The sequence below is a fragment of the Chanodichthys erythropterus genome, chromosome 7 (assembly GCF_024489055.1).
Source record: "Chanodichthys erythropterus isolate Z2021 chromosome 7, ASM2448905v1, whole genome shotgun sequence".
NCBI classification, from domain to species: domain Eukaryota; kingdom Metazoa; phylum Chordata; class Actinopteri; order Cypriniformes; family Xenocyprididae; genus Chanodichthys; species Chanodichthys erythropterus.
The window spans coordinates 9,201,357-9,219,078 of NC_090227.1; the positions used below are offsets into that span (position 1 = coordinate 9,201,357).

General features: G+C 37.1%; 2 protein-coding genes and 1 long non-coding RNA gene across 3 annotated transcripts in view; 1 reads left to right on the forward strand and 2 right to left on the reverse strand.

The window, feature by feature from the left end:
• LOC137023113 (sodium- and chloride-dependent GABA transporter 2-like) overlaps positions 1-16,682 on the reverse strand; it is a 49,549-nt gene extending 32,867 nt beyond the window's left edge. Inside the window, exon 1 of the mRNA XM_067389790.1 lies at positions 16,553-16,682. Coding sequence (XP_067245891.1) covers positions 16,553-16,682 — 130 coding nt within the window. The remainder of the gene's footprint in view (positions 1-16,552) is intronic.
• On the reverse strand, positions 4,125-8,830 carry LOC137023114 (coiled-coil domain-containing protein 106-like). The gene is made up of 4 exons (XM_067389791.1): positions 8,753-8,830; positions 8,372-8,515; positions 7,918-8,163; positions 4,125-4,543 (listed from the first exon to the last, which is right to left on the reverse strand). The coding sequence occupies exons 1-4, from the start codon at positions 8,811-8,813 to the stop codon at positions 4,242-4,244; spliced, it is 753 nt and encodes a 250-aa protein (XP_067245892.1). The 5' UTR covers positions 8,814-8,830; the 3' UTR covers positions 4,125-4,241.
• On the forward strand, positions 9,906-12,723 carry LOC137023115 (uncharacterized). Its single transcript, XR_010895470.1, has 4 exons — positions 9,906-10,461; positions 11,486-11,590; positions 11,698-11,905; positions 12,154-12,723. It is a non-coding gene; the product is annotated as an uncharacterized lncRNA (long non-coding RNA).
• Positions 16,683-17,722: the final 1,040 nt, after the last annotated feature.

Sequence of the window (17,722 nt, forward strand, 5' to 3'; positions counted from 1 at the left end):
GTGTTCCCCACAGAACTACTGATGGAATGGCAGGTGCCACTGCCTTTGCACCTGTACCAACCAGGAGACTTGAGTCTCATCACAGCCTGCTCTCCTCATCAGCATCGCAACAAGCTCCGCCTACAACTGAGAAAACAACTCGCCACACAAAGCCAAACCAAAATCAGCTGGTTATAGCTCTGTTGACAGACCTGCTGCGAGAAGTTAGCTTCTCTATGGACAGAGTGGCTATGAATAGGATTCCTCAGTATCCTACACAAACTGTGCTGGACTTTGCTACTGGCAGACCCAAAGACACGGTCAATGTCATGTGGCGGCAACGTAACACCCATGCCAAGAAACACACCTCAGTTGCCGTAGCCTACCACAACAGCAACCCACGGCTGTGCCCGGCTCCCCACTTTCGCAGGTGTAGTTTCACCAAAGACATTCAGTCCTTCTGCCCAAACCAGCTCTTCCTCAGAAACCACACTGAAGGAATGGGCCGGTTGCAGCTTATGACCAGCGACACACGCTGCCCTGCCGAGGCCAAGCCTCACACCCCAGTCATCGGAACACAAGCCGAGATTGTGGGTGATCGACTGCTCGTCCACACCCCCACTCATGCTGCCACCCTAACCTACAATCAGCACAACACCGCCACTCGTGTCAGCCTGCCCAATCCAAGTAAGTGGATCCAGGTACCCCTGGGTTCCATCCTTCACCGCAGCCATCTGGCGGTGCACTGTCTCTCAAGCAAAGAGGACCAGTCAGAACTGGAAATCCCATCTTCCCCCAGGGATCACCATCACACCTTAGATCCAGGACTGGAACTGAGGATTGACAAAGGGGGGTCCCAGCTAAGTGACAGTACTCCTATTGATGCAGCCCTCCAAGCACTCTCACGACTGCCTGTCCTGACCAGCTCACCTAAAGCCCAAGCTTGGACTCCTGCCAACACAACCCGTTGCCTCTCCATGGCAATCAAGTACTCACTCGCCCTGGGCCTGGCCTTCATCCTATCCCAAGGGATCAAAGGGATGCAAGAATCCATGGACAGGTGCTTATCTGCTCTCCCTCAAGGACCAGTAGGAACCACCTGCTGCGTGACCATCCGGATCCATGTGCCATCGAACTTGGTTACCGTCCAACGAAGTCCGCACAGGAACTTCGTTGGCCGAAAGGGGGAATCTGTAGCGTATGCACACGTATCAGGATAATCAATAAACTTTGGAGTTTTCAGAACGCTTTTAACCTGATGAACTTTGTTTGTTAATCACTAACTCGGCTCCGGACGACTGTGACTTTCGGCAGGTTTGTGGACCTGAGAGAGTAAACAGAAAACGGCAACTTCCTCACTTTGCTGACTTCAAAAGGAGTACCCCCCCCAGAGACTGACCAGATCCACATTCCAACACCCCACACACACAGGGACACACAAACACACACACACAGACACACACAGAAACACACAATCATACATTTTGAACTGTATTTGTAAACTACCACTATGCTGAAATATATATTTCATATATTTTTAGGGCCTATGCATGTTTCCTAGTGTTTAAATGAGTGTATTTGTGCTAGTGTGCATTTTAACGATATAATTTTGTCTGTAAACCATAACTTCTCTCCTATGCCTTTCTGACCTATCGAGTTTGGTCTCTCCGTAAAGCTCCGGACACGAGCTATTCACTGAGATATGTCACACAGCTGACAAATGCATTTTTCTATGTGTTTAATGATACTGTGAAGAACACACTCCTTTTGGAGATCTGATCTGATAGTCATAAATCATTGGATTAAGTTGTGAGGCCAAACAAAGGGAAAGCTTGACCGCCAACTTTGCACCCATGTTATTGGCTACCCCACCTCAAGGAGGTGTGCCGGCTTATCTGTCATAAAAGCAAAGACGCACAATTTCTTGTGTGTTCTCTCCCGATTGTCTCACGAGCATCTCGTGCACGTTTTTCCCGGACCTCTCCGGTGACCACGCGCTGCCATCGCGCTCAGCTTCGGGATCGACATCTTTCAGCGAAACTCACTCTCGTCCTCAGTTCAAACCTTCCCGCTGAACGGAGGAAGCCAACGAACTGCACCAGCGCTAACCTGAAATTCGACACACGCAACCAATGCAAGTATACTGCCATTTCTCAATCTTAGATGATGAAACTGATTTCCGTGCTGGCTTAGGACTGGTTGTGAGTTTGCTACTTGCCTTCTCTCTTTCCTTCTCTACTTCTATTCTTGTACATAGGTGTGTATTTTCTTGTATATATATTTAGATGTATAACCTCTGTATTCATAGTTTGCATATATTAAAACGTTATTAATGCTCGATTGTTCTGTTTGTTCTTTCAGCTGAAAACCAAGTCACTTTAACGTTTTTCGATCGCTTTATGCTTTGATGTTATAATAGCAAGTTATTTTCATGGCCAGATAATAACTCTGTTTATAATATTCTGTGAGGGACTTAGTTTGCTGGACAAACGAACAGTTTCTCTAAATAATTATTATACCAGAACTAATCATATATGTAATTGATTATAATTCGTTGTAATTGATTCACACTATATGTTTAATTCCCCGTTGGGTCGATATATGAATCATAATTTATTCATAATCTTATGAATTATTATATTCATATTTCATCCATAAATTGGTTAATAACCGCTACATTTCGTTACAGGTTCAACCCCTGGGAGCTGAAAGGACATGCTCAACCTTGCCTGACTCGAAGTCAGCATCTCTGAGCCAAATAAAAATAGAGCCCGAGACTGGTCAAAAGACCGTTTACCAAGGCGGCCAACACTTGATGTCACCGTCAGCTGGAGCTTCAGCGTTATGACAGTTTATCAAGGTGGCCTACTGGAGGGCCAAACTCTTAATGACACTGTCTAACCATAGCTCAGGTGAGAGGAGGCCTCAGAGAATGACTCACAAGAGTGAGGGGAGGCCTGCCAAACTGAAAAGAAAAGCCTGGAGAAAAGTCAACCGAGGCAGCCTCCCAGAAGGCAGAACCCTTGATGTCAGTGTTTAACTGAAGCACAGATGAGGGGGTAACACTTTATTTTGATGGTCCCTTTATAGATAGTCTATAGATAGTCTGCTTACTATAAGTTACTTTACAAGTGCATATCTACTTACTCTCATCAGGATAGTATCTGTAGATTGTCTATTATGTGTTTTGTAACAAGCATTACACTGTATGTAACATGTATACAGCTATTAAACAGTCTGTCAGTAAAGTGTTACCAACGTGTTATCCATTTAGGTTGTAGATGTTCAACAGCATATTAACAGACATGCAACAAATCCTCAACAAGTTTTCAGTACTCTAAAGTACAACAAAGTAAGATCTTTTAAGTAGTCAGCATGTAGCTATTAACCAAAGTATCAACAGACTTTCACTAAACATTCAGTTGTCTATCAGTAGCAACACAAACATTTCAAATGAACTTTATGTATATATCAGGTTACTTACAATTGATATTTTTCTTTCGCAAGGATTTTCAGAAGCGCTCAACTAACAGTTTGTTGCATTTAAATTACATTTCAGTAGACTGTCATTTTACTTTGAGGTGAATTCATATATCCATCTGTTGCCATATTAGGCCCATCAAAATGAAGTGAAAATCTAGGAAATGCTGTCGAATGACTCTTACAAGAATTTTCAGGAGTGCTCCACTGACTGTTTGTTGCATGTAAGTTACATTTCAGTAGACTATCATTTTACTTTCAGGTAAATTCATTTATCCATCTGTTGCCACATTTGGCCCATCAAAATGAAGTGAAAATCTAAGAAATGCTGTTGAATGACTCTATAGGCCAACATCAAAGACAACATGGCTACTAGTTGTCAGTGGATTTTCAGCAGACAGTCAATAGATAGTAAGTACAGACACCAATAAGTATTTGGTCTAAGATTAAGAAAATGACAGCACCACAGTACAAGTACATATCTGCCAAATGGGAAATAAATACCAGAGTCATTAGTTTGTCCAGCCAACTGCTTTTAATGAACTGCTGTAAAAAAATAAAATAAAAATAAATAAATAAAGTGGACAGCATTAAATTAACAGACCACAGAAAAAGTAAACATGGGGAAAAAAGTAGTCTGTTTTTCCTAGATTCACCAAAAAAAAACCTTTCTGTAACAATAAAATGTTCCCCTCAGTTCAAACACTGTAGCAAATGACAGTTAGAAATATAAACAATGCAAACATCCTCTTAGCGAAGAGCAAACATAGCAAACAAACTTATCACTTATTCAGACAAAAAGGCAAAAGTGAACCTTTAATTTTCATCGATAACACTTTTTTTTTAACATCTCCCACAATGTGTTCTCGGCATCTCTCCGCAAACTCGGCTAGCTTCCCTGGTGTGAAGCTGATGCTGTTGAACTGCACCCTGTCTGCAAAGTACAGCTCTGCGATAGGGGCGAGCTGGGCCACTGCATTCCGAGAGACACCCTCTTTTCTGAAGGCTTTGGTCATGGTGGCTCCACGTTTCGTAAGCTTCAAAAGCCTTTTGTATCGACGTATGACATCACGAACATTATTAGCTGAAAAACAATTTAAACAAACAAAAGTGACTACCTCAATGGCAGAGATACTCCCCAACCAGTTTATTTTAAATAATATGAGGCCATATGTTTCTTTGGTTGTATTAGGTTTTAAGGCCAGTGATTTTTAAAATTTAGTTCAAAAGAATTTAACACATTTAACCCACCTTCAAATAATTTCACAAGGATATTTTCTTACTTTTGTTTGGTTTATTTTTCCAGATCAAGTTAAAAAGTAAACATCTTGAAAAGTGGATGTTTTAGAAAGTACTGCGGAAAGTTTTTGCGCCATCTAGTGGTTTAAAGAAAAAATAAAATCTAGGGAGCCTTTCACCCCGGGGGGCCTTTAGCCCTGTTGTGCCCTATATATTAGGGGTGAAACGGTTCTCGGTAAAAAAAATCGAACCATACCGTTCTGCACACTCGGTTCGGCACACACTTGCACCACAGTTCATCTGCACGTGATGACGCATACACATTTAGGATGCCGTAGGCTATGCTTTATATGACCAGTAATTTACATCATTTATCATCACCCAGGTGTTGATAGCGCGCGAGTGCAGGTGAGACCTGAACAGCACACGTTGCTATCTGCGTTTAAACCAAACTCATTTAAGCCTTGCCAATTTAAACATTCAAGTGCAAGTCGCGAAAGAGTGTGCGTGCTGTGAGAAGATTTGTGCACTCAACCAAATATTGAGGTCTCCTTCTTCTTTTTTTCTACACTCGAGAAAGAACGCATGTGTTCAGTTTCAGTGTACAGATCCATGTATTATGTCTTAAAGAGACAGCAGCCCTTGCATTCTTGCTCTCTGAATGTGTTTTTAATGTTAATCAAACAACAAAAGACAAGGAAATCACTCATTGCCCATGACGGAATAGTAACTTAATAATTAATAATGATTGATCTTTATTCAATTTATACAGTGAAGATTACATGCAATGTTGTTTTACATTTTATTAGCTACTTTATTCAATTTCTGTACCTTAAAACTGGATACATGAAAAACCAGAAAAAACTTTATTTATTTTTATCTTTGCTTTACTGTGTTTAATTGTGCTGTTTAATTATTTGTACTAATTTTCTTTATTTTTATTTGACATACCGAACCGTACCGAAACCATGAGCCTAAAACCGTGATACAAACCGAACCGCGAGTAATCTGAACCGTTGCACCCCTACTATATATAGTTTTTTTACTTTTTTAATGTTAATGCATGTTTGCATAAATCACTCAATTGTGTCAAATTATGTCAAAAATTGTTTGGAATCCTTAGAACCCATTTTCTCAAAACAGGATTTTATGACGGCCAGCATAGTAATATATCAATAGAAAGCTAAGACTTACAAATAATCACACATTTGGAGATTGTGTTAGTTTTGAAATTGTAGCTTTATGACACAGCTCATATAAATTATATAAATCACATCTATAAATTATATAAAGATTGAATGAGTGAACTCTTATTTTATAGTTTGTTACAAATATTGTTTGTCATTTGCTATTTTGTTTGTTTGAAATGGTGGTAGCACTTTATTTTACAGTATGTGTGTTTTCCTGGTACATATATAGTAATTATGTTGTACATACAGGTAAAAGAGTGGTAACACAAGGTACTTACCTGACATGTATGTACATGGAAACTAATAAGAAACACTGCTGTACTTTCCAATGGTACATACATGGTAATTACTTTGTACATATAGACACACACACACACACACACGCACATTAACTAACTGGTATATTCACTACTAATAAGAAACACTGCTGTACTTTCCAATGGTACATACATGGTAATTACTTTGTACATATAGACACACACACACACACACACGCACATTAACTAACTGGTATATTCACTAGTAAGTTGATACTAAGTACATGGAATTAGGACTATAAAATAAAGTGCATACTTGTACATAAACATTACATAGGAATTACCGGCTCTTACCAGTGGCCAGTTTAAACTGCTTAGACTAGTCTTAAAACTAAAGTCATCTATTTTTTTCTTCAAGACTGGTACTAACTTTGTAAAGTCAGTTACATAAAAAGGTAGATCAGTCTAATCAGAAAAGTAAGACTGATTAGCCCTAATTAACTGCTAGTTGGTCAAACTAGATCTTAAGTCATAGTCTTAACATAGAGGCTAAGTTTATGCAACCGGCCACAGGTGTAACTTACACGTTAACTAACTGGTATATTCACTAGTACGATCATAGTAAGTACATGGAAATAGGACCATAAAATAAAGTACACCCTTGTACATAAACATAACATAGGAATGACCAGCTCTTTAACCTTTGTAATAATAAGCTTAAGCATATTAACTAGTAAGGACTGTAAAATAAGATGCACTGTTGTGGAGAGCAATTTAGCATTAACAGTTCATAAAACACAACATAAATACATACATAGTGCAGCAAAACAATTACTTTATTTCTTGATAATTTTGTTTTTTAAATGGCATCAGTGAGAAAACACTATTTGGTAAGCCTCTGTTTTGTACTGTTGTTAACATGCACACACAGTAAGTAAGTGTCTGTTATGTGTGTTCACACTTGTCTGTAAGTACAACATAGTTACCATGTATATACCACTAGGAAGTACAGTAATAGGTCTTACTAGTTACCACACACATAAGTGCCTGTTATTACCCACACTTGTCCATAAGTACAACATAGTTACTGTGTATATACCATTAGTAAGTACAGTAATGTGTCTGTTGGTTACCATATACGGACACGATAAGTAAGTGCCTGTTATTACCCAACACTTGTCTATATGTACAAAGTATGTACCATGTTTGTACCAATGGAAAGTACAGCAGTGTTTCTTATTAGTTTCCATGTACATACATGTCAGGTAAGTACCTTGTGTTACCACTCTTTTACCTGTACGTACAACATAATTACTATATATGTACCAGGAAAATACACGTACTGTAAAATTTTTACTGTATTAGTTTTTCGCACACAAATATATCATGACTAATGTAAATGAATTAAGCATGGGAATCAGCATCCAGTAATATTCTTTAAAAAAATTTTTTTTTTTGTGTTTCAAAGATAAAACGGTGTACATTATACAACATGAGGTTGAATAAAGTTTCCGTTTTCATAAACACATTTGTGTCTGTGGAGTGTGGTCTGTTCCTGTAAGTGTGAAGATGTGCAAAAGTATTTAAATTCTGTTTTATATGCAGTAATCCACACCTCTACCTAACTGCCTCTTCCTGTGCTATACAAAATGTGGATACGTATTTATAAGAATAAGTATTTGCATTGCAAATAATTAAATAAATAAATAAGTAGCTTATCATTCACTATGATTTAAACAGAAAAACAACCATAAAAAGTCAACTGTGTTTACCTCGTTTTATCTTGTCATATTCATTCTTGCCCTTCTTCTTGTTCTTCTTATGTTTCTTGCTTTTGTTTTTCTTGGTTTTCCTTTTCTTTGTTTTTCTTTGAGTCTCTTCAGAACTTGAACTTGAAGAGGAATCATCAGATGATTCTTCTGTGACCGATGACTCCACATCAGTTGATGTGTTCCCATCACTAGTTAGGTCATCAGCACCACTTTCTCCATGTGCCACTGAAGTACTAGGAATCAGATCTGAATGAAGAAATATAACAAATATTGCATCAAAATCAATACAAAGGCAATATACATTTTCATGATACATACAATGAATTTCTGGTGTACTATCTGAAACAGTGCTCAAAATACATTTTACACATCTAAAATATATATCTATACAATCTAATATATTCTATGTATATAATAATGTATAGATTATACAATTAATGTGTTGAGCTGTTACTTTGCTGTGCTGAAAGCTCCACAACTTGCTGCCGAAGCTCGCTGTTCAAGGCTTCCAACTCATTCACTTTATTTTGTAATACTTCTGCCTTGTTCTGCCACATCAGTATTTCTTGCTTTATTGGCTTCATTGTATTCACTGGAGCTAAAACAACAACAAAAACACTGTGACCCTTTTCACTGTTGTAAACAGTGATTACACATTTATGTAGTTTAGTTATATACAGAGTTAGCAGCACTATTATACACAAGCAACAGATCATACAAATATATAAAGACATAACAGATTTCCTATATATTGAAGGGCACAAATAAACTAAAGAAACCAGTGTGAAGTTAGGTGTAAGAAAACTGCTATATAATTATTTGTCAAATGACTTACCTTCACATTCATCCTCTACATTTTCTGCGTTGCGTTTTTTGCGGGTGTTGTAATGTGACATCTAATAATCAAATAAATAAAATAATTAATTAATAAATTATGTTACATGCAGAAGCATGCATACCATAAATCATTTCAGTGGGTGGCAAAATTTTCAAGGTAAGACCATAGGCCAGTTGCAAAGACAGTCTGGTAACACTTTTCAATAAGGTTCATTAATTAACATTAGTTAACTAGATTAGTTAACATGAATTAATAATGAACTGCACTTCTACAGCATTTATTAATATTTTTTAATGTTAATTTATTAAAATCAAGAGTTGTATTTGTTAACATTAGTTAATGCACTGTGAAGTAACATGAACAAACTATGAACAGCTGTATTTTTATCAACTAACTTTAACAAAGATTAACAAATACAGTATCAGATGTATTGCCAAGTTAACGTTAGCCAGTTCCCCAAGGGGTAATCAGTCTTAGTTTGTGTTTTTGGTCATAGATTTGACCAGTTTTTATGTAAGTGACTTAAAAATGACTTGATGACTAAGCAGTTCGTGCAACAGGCCCAGTTTCCTGAATGACAATGTTTAATTTTTCCACTTTGTCATTGTTATACTTCTGGTATACTTGTATACAAAAGCTTTTAGGCATTAAAAAGAAAATAACAAAAATGTAGTTTACTACTAGTGACTACAATATAGCCTGATACATTTAAATGGATCACACTATAAGTTTTTTTATAAACAAATAAAGCCAATCACTTTTCACTTCTTAAAACAATACTTTGAACATTGTCAAGTGACATAGTAACTTTAAATAAAAAGCTAAATAAAATACCTTTTTTTCTGGAGCGTTCGATCACACCGTGCGGGAGTTCAAAAATTGCTTTCTGCCGTTAAAGAAGATCCACTGGGCGGCAAAACTTTTAAGCACCATAGTCTTCCTCAAGAGGGCGTTTGGCTGCTCCGAAAATCGTATATTCTATTCGAGTCTGTCTTATAACACTAAAACGTATAATAATTTTTTTTATTTTTTAAAAAGTACAACATATCATTACAATATATCTGAAATACAAATGAAAATCTGCCCCGGTAAGCTTTAAAAATGATTAAATAAACTTGGTTTGAGTAATCGGAAAACACTGTGTGACGACAGCGCTGAGATATGTATCAGGTACCTTATGACAACGCCGCTGGTGCAATCGGGACAGAAAAAACTACTAAATAATAAAACAAATAAACTTAGTTACAACTTAATAGTAATTAAACGTTATAAAAACAAATAGCATAGAGTATATTATTTTATTTAAAATAATAATTGTTGCCAAAACAACTGGGCCGTCAAGTCCCGCCCATTTCCGGATTTGTCTGTTCGCGCCTGATTGGAAACTGAAATCGCGCAGTTAGAGCTCAACATTAAAAAAACATTTGAATTTGCAGGTTATGAAGTTCGAGTAGGAAGGAAGATATCAAACAGAAGGTAAAAGAAGTAAAAAGAATAGTTGGACATTAAGGCTAATCCACCGTGTAGATGAGCACTTTATTAAGAGGACTCATTGAGAAAGTTTATGTTAGTGAAACGAAAAAGTCACGTCTGAAATTAATAAAGTGGATGCAAAGAAAAAGATTACTCCATGGTAAAATGAAATGCAGGCGATGCAAGAAACGCATGAAAATGGTGACCTCTTCTTGTAAAGATGGATACATCTGGTAAGTATCTGATTTATTCATTTATATGGATATTTAAATATAAGGCATGTTAAACAAGTTGAGAAAATAGCATCAATAGAAGTACCATTTAGATGATTATAACTGGGAAAAAATAAATAAAAAATAAAGGAAAACAGGTTTCCGTTCACATAAGCATTAATGGATACTTATATACTATTAGACTTTAACAAATATTTTTGCTTTGCTACTTTTACAAAGTTTCACCATCTTATAGTAACACAGTACCTATCAGAAATCATTCAGATTTGGGTTCCATTTCAAATTGTGAAGAAATAATCTTCCAAAAATAATTTATATATATATATATATATATATATATATATATATTGATATGATATAAAAAGATTGACATCTTTATCATTGTGTTAAAAAATAAAGATTTTTTTTATTTTTTTTTATTTTTTTTTTAGAGAAAGATTAAAATATTTTTTTCCTACGTACAAATTAACAAATTAAGAGACATCATTTCAGAATTTAACAAGATAATTCCAGACAGTGTGGGATGATGATTATATTAAAGAGTTAAAGTTTGAAGACCAATGAATGGGAATTCAAACAAAATTTAACAATCTTCAAACAAAATTTAATAATCTTTAACAGAGTAAATTAAATAATTCTGAAAGTTATATCTTTAATTTTATTGTTGTTGTTAAATGTTTCGTGTGCAATGAATCCATAACATGCAGTGTAACCAATTCACTAACAAATGAGTCTTGTGTCTGTAGCTCATATGACAATATGTCAAGGTAGTTATCAAGCCCCACTGTAGTAGTCTTTAGAATTTGCAAGTTGCCATATACATCTGTATGGATATAAATCGGGGCTTCTCAAACGCAAGTCAAAATAAATAAAATTAGATTATTTTGATATATATATATATATATATATATATCCCCACTAAACCAGATCAGTCTAGGTTGATGGTTTTTTTGTTTGTTTGTTTGTTTTTTAAGGCAGTGCCAACAGGAATGTATTTTATATGATGAATATTTCTCATTTGCAGGCAGTGCAAGAAGTCATGTGGACGAAACAGAAAAAGCATTAGGACTAAGTCCATTTTTTCCCATTCCCATGCAAGCCTTTTTAGTTGGATGAAGTATATACACAGGTAAGTTTTTATTTTTTGTGTTCTCTAGTGCCTTTTCATCCATAAGTCTGCACATTTATTTTTTGCTTCTCTCCTTTTAAAACAATATTGTATGGCATTGTGTTTAGATTTTCACAGGGTCTCCATATGCGACAGGTGGATATGATGCTAGATGACATCTCAAATAGTAGTGCGACTCTGTCCAAGATGTCCATGAAATTGCGAAGTGTATGTGTGAGAAGTATGCGGAGGCTGAGGAAAAAAAGAGGACAAAAAGTTGGTGGGCTCAATGTATGTGTTCACATTGACGAAAGCAAGTTTCGCCACAGACGAAAAGTAAGCCTTGACCTCAGAAAACATATCTAATATATCTTTACATGTGGATGTGTAGACAAGACACAATATTGTTACATTATTAATAAAATAAAAAATTAAAAGAAATTGAGATACTATAAATCTTGTAAAACTACTTAAATTTGGATTAGAAGTAGGCCTATCAGTTGGCATGAAAATATTTATTGTAAGGCTAGTGATTTTTACTTTTAGAAAACAGGAGTGTCTGACATAAATTTCTGTTTTTTCAGTATGCCAGAGGCCGTTTTGGAGGTGCATGGAGAAGGAAAAGCTGGGTATTCGGAATGGTTGAGATTTTGCCTTCCCGAAAACCAGTATTGCGGTTGGTGGACAAAAGGGACAAGACAACCCTTTTACCAATCATAGAGAAACATGTAAAAAGAGGCAGCATCATTCATAGTGATGAGTGGCGTGCATACTCAGCGCTTTCAGAGAGAGGATACCAACACCACACAGTGAACCATAGCATTAATTTTGTTAATCCATTGACTGGGGTGCATACACAAAACATTGAAAGGGCATGGGCAAACTTCAAAAGGGAAGTGTGGAGGTTGCGTGCAAACCGGTCAGAGAAGGCTCTCAAAAAACATCTGATATACATAGAATGGACATATTGGTTAGGCAGGAGACACAGACAGGGGATTCTCGGAAGGCTTTTGCATGATATCAGTCAGTTCTATCACTGACTTTATTTTATTATTATTATTATTTTATTTTTTTTGTTTTAATTCATGTTTATAACCCTATAAAAAAGTGTTGTTGGTAATATCAAATTTTCATGTTTTTTTCTTGGAACTTTCTCACAGATGCGCACACATATATCAAAGTAAAAAAAGAGAATTTCATTTTGTGTTGTCCACAGCCTCCTTTTTTTATTTAATTATTTTTTTTTTTACAGCAGTTTATTAAAAGCAGTTGGCTGGACAAACTAATGACTCTGGTATTTATTTCCCATTTGGCAGATATGTACTTGTACTGTGGTGCTGTCATTTTCTTAATCTTAGACCAAATACTTATTGGTGTCTGTACTTACTATCTATTGACTGTCTGCTGAAAATCCACTGACAACTAGTAGCCATGTTGTCTTTGATGTTGGCCTATAGAGTCATTCAACAGCATTTCTTAGATTTTCACTTCATTTTGATGGGCCAAATGTGGCAACAGATGGATAAATGAATTTACCTGAAAGTAAAACGATAGTCTACTGAAATGTAACTTACATGCAACAAACAGTCAGTGGAGCACTCCTGAAAATTCTTGTAAGAGTCATTCGACAGCATTTCCTAGATTTTCACTTCATTTTGATGGGCCTAATATGGCAACAGATGGATATATGAATTCACCTCAAAGTAAAATGACAGTCTACTGAAATGTAATTTAAATGCAACAAACTGTTAGTTGAGCGCTTCTGAAAATCCTTGCGAAAGCAAAATATCAATTGTAAGTAACCTGATATATACATAAAGTTCATTTGAAATGTTTGTGTTGCTACTGATAGACAACTGAATGTTTAGTGAAAGTCTGTTGATACTTTGGTTAATAGCTACATGCTGACTACTTAAAAGATCTTACTTTGTTGTACTTTAGAGCAGTGGTTCCCAACCACATTCCTGGAGTACCCCCAACACTGCACATTTTCCATGTCTCCTTTGTCTGACACACCCATTTCTGGTCTTGGAGTCTCTGCTAATGAATTGATGACTTGATTCAGGTGTGCTTGATCAAGGAGACATGCAAAATGTGCAGTGTTGGGGGTACTCCAGGAATGTGGTTGGGAACCACTGCTTTAGAGTACTGAAAACTTGTTGAGGATTTGTTGCATGTCTGTTAATATGCTGTTGAACATCTACAACCTAAATGGATAACACGTTGGTAACACTTTACTGACAGACTGTTTAATAGCTGTATACATGTTACATACAGTGTAATGCTTGTTACAAAACACATAATAGACAATCTACAGATACTATCCTGATGAGAGTAAGTAGATATGCACTTGTAAAGTAACTTATAGTAAGCAGACTATCTATAAAGGGACCATCAAAATAAAGTGTTACCCAGTTTACCAAGGCGGCTTCACAGAAGGCCGAGCACTTAATGTCGCTCTCTGACTTGAGCCCAGATGAGCAGAGGCCTCAGCTAACATGCCTAACTTCATAGACAACTTACCAAGGCGGCCAACGGAAGGCAGAATACTTGACATCACTATCCAACTGGGGCTTACATGAGTGGAGGCCTCAGCAGAAAGACCCTCTATAGTGAGAGGAGGCCAAACACACTCTTAATTTCAAAGACAGTTTACCAAGCCGGCCTTCAGAAAGCAGAACATTTGATGTTGCTGTCTGACTTGAGCCCAGATAAGCAGAGGTCTCAGCCGAAATGCTCAACTTCATAAACAAATGACCAAGGTGGCCAAAGAAGGCAGAACACTTGATTTCACTGTCTGACTTGAGCCCAGATGTGTAGAGGCCTCAGCAGAACAGCTCTGTATAGTGAGAGGAGGACAATCATACTCAACCCCACAAGACAGTCTACCAAGGTGGCCACACAGAGGTCCGAAACACTTGATGTCACTGTCTAACTCAAGCTCAGGTTAGCAGAGGCATCAGCCGAATGACTCTCTGAACGAGAATAGGCCAACCATACTCAACCTCAAAGACAGTTTATCAAGGCAGCCTCACAGAGGCTTCAGCAGAACAGCTCTCTATAGTGAGAAGAGGCCAACCGGTTCAACATAGAAATAGTTTATCAAGGCAGCCTCACAGGGGGCCGAACACTTGATGTCACTGCCTAGCTGGAACTCAAGTGAAAGGAGGCCTCAGCAGAATTACTCTTGGAAGCCAGCCTAACTCAACTAAAAGACAGTTATCAAGGAGGCCACACAGAGGGCCGAACTCTTGATGTCACTGTTTAACTGGAGCTCAGGTGAGCAGTGGCCTAAGTAAAACGACTCTCTAAAGTGAGAGGAAGCCAAACACACTCAATCTAAAAGACAACCTTTCAAGGTGGGGGGCTCAGATGTCACATTACACATTACATAAAATCACATTAAACCCCAATAAACCCAAAGTAATGAATTCTACCCATCTGGGAATTTAATTTATTCGTTGGCGCACTACGTTGGATCTCTTTGTAATTTGACGCCACGAGTACCCACAGATCCAGGGAAAACACGATTCAAGGAAATCGATACCAATCCCAAACCAGGAAGCACAAAGAAGAGCATAGCAGCAAACTTGATCCATCACTTGTCCAGACGAACTCCTCCATCCACGAACGACTACTGATTTGCCACAGCAATACACAGCAGCTTTGATCTCTCCTTCCGATCACTCAGTCTTCAGAGCACGTTTCTCAATCATTTAGATCACTTTTCAGTTCAGTCCACTTCTCAAAAGTAAAGTTATATCCCTTACCGAACTCAATCTTCCAGATACTCAGTTCTTACAGTCCTTTAACTGTTAAAATCGTTAAGCTCAGTCAGAAAATAAAATTCTTCAAAGTTTACAGCACAGCATGTGCGAACAAGTGTCTCTGTCTCTTCCAATAGAGTTTCTCTTTTTTTACTTATCCTCACTCAACTCTCTATTGACGACACCAATAGAGGTAGAATAGAACACCAATAGAATACTATCCTTCTCACTTGTCTCTTGAATTCGAGGGGTCACAGGGGTTGCATTCCACTCCACTTTTAGACTCGCACTCGCAAACTTCCCTTAAGCACTTCCCCTCAGAGAAATCCCTGCCGCCATTTGGAAGTGTGTTCCACTTGGTAAAGTGGACGAGGGAAGTTTGTATGGACAGACTCTCGCTCCCTCGATTTTGACTGGGGGAGCGAGTCTACTTCATATGTACACTTCAGGCAGCTCCATATACCACAATGCAACACGATTGTGACATCACTGCATATCACGTTTAATTTACCACACCACAAACAACTCTATGATATGTTAATTATTTTTTTAAATATCTAAAACAACCTAAACACACCTATATACATATAGAATGCTGCATTAAACAGTTTCATAAGGGGAAAAGAAATGTAAATAATAAATCAACTCCATAGCAGATTCCAAGTGATTAAGGGCTTAGGACATTCCAATTCAGCCCATTGCACGAGTTCCGCAAGAAGTGGGCACTCATGGAACACAATCAATGACGTACATCTGGGTCAATGAGGGAAGTTAGTGAGGGAAGGGCATAAAAAAAATTAACTGGAATGCAGCCCATGAGAACACCTCATTGGTTAAACAGATTTCCAATAAAATAAAATAAAAAAACAATTTTCTGTAATTTTCCTTTACATTTCAACAGCAGTAATAGTTTGTACACAAAACAGATATGAATTATTTTGAAAATAACTTAAAATAACACCTTCAAAATAATAATAATAATAATAAAATAAAAAAATAATGTTTGCGATCCCAAATGTGAATCTACATTCCAATATTCAAATATACTTGCTCATATAAGCAAATAACTTTTATAAAACTTTTCTTTTCAATACAAAATTAAAAGCCCATAAATACCTTTCATAAAAATAAAAATCCTTAAATTTAGAAGGGCTCTACATAAGTCTAAAACATTATTTTTATGTACTGTAAATGGTTAATAATTGGTTAATCATACCTCCTCCATTCTTGTAGCAGAGGTAGGGAAACCTCCACACATTACCCAGTCCAACCACATTCCCTGCCACAGCCAGAAGAAACTCAGCTTTACTGCCCCAGTACCCTCTCTCCTGTATTTGTCCTTTCATTCTGTTCTTCACTCTGTTTTCACCAGTTCTTTCTGATCCTGCTGTGTAGACTGCTGAAATTCTACAGTGGTGGAGGATGAAAAGCATAATCTGAGAAACAAAAAAGTTATTTGGTGAGTCACTTTACCCTAACTGACAAATTATAGTTTATTATGATGGTAGGGCAAGCCTCAGGTAAAATATAAAATGCAAAGTAATTTTTTTAAAGAATACTGATATATGTAAAACTTACAGCCTCTGGAATACACTTCAGTCAGATGTTGCCACCAAGTTTTAACAGTTGTAAGGTTTGACAAAGTTGTAACACCACTGACCATAACAGCAGTGACACATTCTCATAAAAGATGAATTTAGATGATGTCAAATCCATAGCATCTCAAATCCCACATCACTGATCAGAATCAACATATCAACATAAAACCTCAAACATCAAAAATCAACACAATCTTTTAAATTTCTAACACCAGTGACCTGTATAAATTAAGCGAGTGGGGGAAAAAAATACTTAAATACATTAATAATTATTTTCAGTGAAGTGGGGGAAATCACAATGTGCATTTGATCATTCCTCTGTTTTTTGGTCCCAAGGTTTCATAACTTTTTATATGTTTAGTTCCGATAGCGGTCCGAGGTTAGAGGTTTGATAGCTTGAAGTGAGCTAGATCACCTTAGGGCAGTGTTTCCCTACCACTTTGCCGTGTGCCGTGGAAAATGATCAAAATGTTGTAATGCCATTGGTCATCCTTTATGTCTGTATGTGGGTTTTACAAATATTTAACCAATAAAAAGCAGTTAAAAGAGGTTGTGACCAAACCTTGTAACTCCATTGGCTTGTTACAACAGAGACACCGGAGGCAGAGATAAAAGCAGTAATGGTGGTTTATTGAGACAATCAGCAGAGCAACAGGTAAGTGAATGGTAAGTATGATGATCTTGGAGATGAATAAGAGGTAATACTGTCCTTTTGTAGTATTGTAGGTGATGGTGGAAAGAGACGCTGGAGATTATAGACTGGAACACTCACACACACAGACAGGTAG

Excerpts from the sequence above, each read along its gene's own strand:
- LOC137023114 (XM_067389791.1), bottom strand. The coding sequence starts at position 8,813 with ATGTCACATTACAACACCCGCAAAAAACGCAACGCAGAAAATGTAGAG. Across the intron at positions 8,516-8,752 it reads TGTAGAGGATGAATGTGAAG|CTCCAGTGAATACAATGAAG; the intron begins GTAAGTCATTTG and ends TTGTTGTTTTAG. Across the intron at positions 4,544-7,917 it reads ATATGACAAGATAAAACGAG|CTAATAATGTTCGTGATGTC; the intron begins GTAAACACAGTT and ends ATTGTTTTTCAG.